Source organism: Ceratina calcarata, unplaced genomic scaffold, assembly GCF_001652005.2.
Source record: "Ceratina calcarata isolate Rehan_Ccalc_2016 unplaced genomic scaffold, ASM165200v1 scaffold408, whole genome shotgun sequence".
Taxonomy (NCBI): Eukaryota; Metazoa; Arthropoda; class Insecta; order Hymenoptera; family Apidae; genus Ceratina; species Ceratina calcarata.
In genome coordinates, this window is record NW_017164302.1 from 13,568 (window position 1) to 15,254 (window position 1,687).

The following is a 1,687-nucleotide window of genomic DNA, read 5'->3' on the forward strand; positions in this document are numbered from 1 at the left end:
GACTTTCTTGGGCAATCTAGTGTTAAAATTATGTCAGGAACCTTCCATTTCAATTTCTTACACTAGTTTTGGGAGACTCATATACATGTAAAAAATACTATTGAAATCAGAACTAAGAAAAAGATGCTGATCTCCGTGATGGCGAATCCTTCGCATTTGGAAGCTATCAATCCTGTGATAGTAGGTCGCGTGCGAGCCGAGCAAGTAGAAAAGAACGATGCGAAACGTACGTCTGTAAATTAATTAATTAAACGAGTGTACGATCGGTGAGCAATTCGTCGATTGCAGTTGGTGTAAAATCTCAGCCTGTGTTGGTGCACGGCGACGCTGCGTTCTCCGGTCAGGGCGTCGTCTACGAGACGATGCATTTGACTAATCTGCCAGAGTACACGACGGGCGGCGTCATGCACGTCGTGATTAATAATCAAGTACTGACAATTTAAATTTTCCGATTTCGAACCATTTACATAAATTAACAATTTTTTGAAACACAGATTGGTTTCACCACCGATCCGAGGTATTCCCGATCCAGCGCTCATTGCACGGACGTTGCGCGCGTCGTAAACGCTCCTATATTTCATGTACACGCCGACGACCCGGATTTAGTAGTTTATTGCAGTAAAGTCGCCGAAGAATATAGGTATTTTTTCTTGTAAGCCGAGGGAAGGTACGACGACCCTTGTAAAACAGGACGGTTATTATTCGTCTCCTTGAAAGAATGACGACGCGCGGTAAAGTTTATAATGTGAACCTAGTAATCCAGGTTCCAGGTATCCAGTTATATCCATAGGGTGTCCTAAAACTAGTATAAGATATTGAAACAGGAACTTCCTGACATAATTTTAAACAATATGTTCCTTAGCGAAAAAGTTGTCCGAGACGTGGTTGAGGAGTTATTAACAAAAAATCCCGACCAATCAGATTACTCGGTTGACGCGAACTACGAATCAAGAGCGTTGGCTCGGATCCGGACGCTCGGTCCATTAATTCCAATTGACTCAATCATGTTTCAGATTTTTTCTTTTTCGCTAAGGAAAATATTGTTTAAAATTATGTCAGGAACCTCCCATTTCAATATCTTACACTACTTTTGAGACACCCTGTATACAGCAGCTCTTAATCCCAAAACTCGAAATATAAGAGAATTTACAGATATCGTTTAATAAATGCTTGGGACTAGAAAATTTTAAGACTTAGGGCTACCATTGAGAAGGTGAAGAATAAATCGGTATTACTACGGGTTTACAGCTTAGAACTATGACCTTTGACATAAGAAGTGTAAGGGACGTTAATTCCGACGTTTTACGACAGTCACCGTATTTTTCCCTCGATTATACCATCGCTTAAACCGGAATAACATTTTACTGACGACGCTGACAAAATATAATAGGGCGGAATTTCACAACGACGCTGTGCTAGACATTGTTGGATACCGAAGAGCCGGTCATAACGAAATGGACGAGCCTATGATGACGCAACCCTTAATGTACAAACGGATAAGGGAGCACCCGAACGTGCTTACTATTTACAGCGAGAAGCTGTTGAAGGAGGGAGTAATCACCGAGGCGTTCGCCAAAGAAGTGAACAAAGAGAGATTAATGTCCCTGGCAAGAAGTTCTTGATTAAATCTAAAATGTGACACCCGATAAGACCAGACAATGAAAACTTCAATATTGTATTTAAGGAT

At 41.1% G+C, this 1,687-nt stretch overlaps 1 protein-coding gene across 1 annotated transcript in view; it reads left to right on the top strand.

The window, feature by feature from the left end:
* Positions 1-1,687, top strand: part of LOC108626519 (2-oxoglutarate dehydrogenase, mitochondrial) — a 10,075-nt gene that overhangs the window by 4,563 nt on the left and 3,825 nt on the right. Inside the window, exons 5-8 of the mRNA XM_026814893.1 lie at positions 67-226; positions 289-428; positions 495-640; positions 1,391-1,607. Coding sequence (XP_026670694.1) covers positions 67-226; positions 289-428; positions 495-640; positions 1,391-1,607 — 663 coding nt within the window. The remainder of the gene's footprint in view (positions 1-66; positions 227-288; positions 429-494; positions 641-1,390; positions 1,608-1,687) is intronic.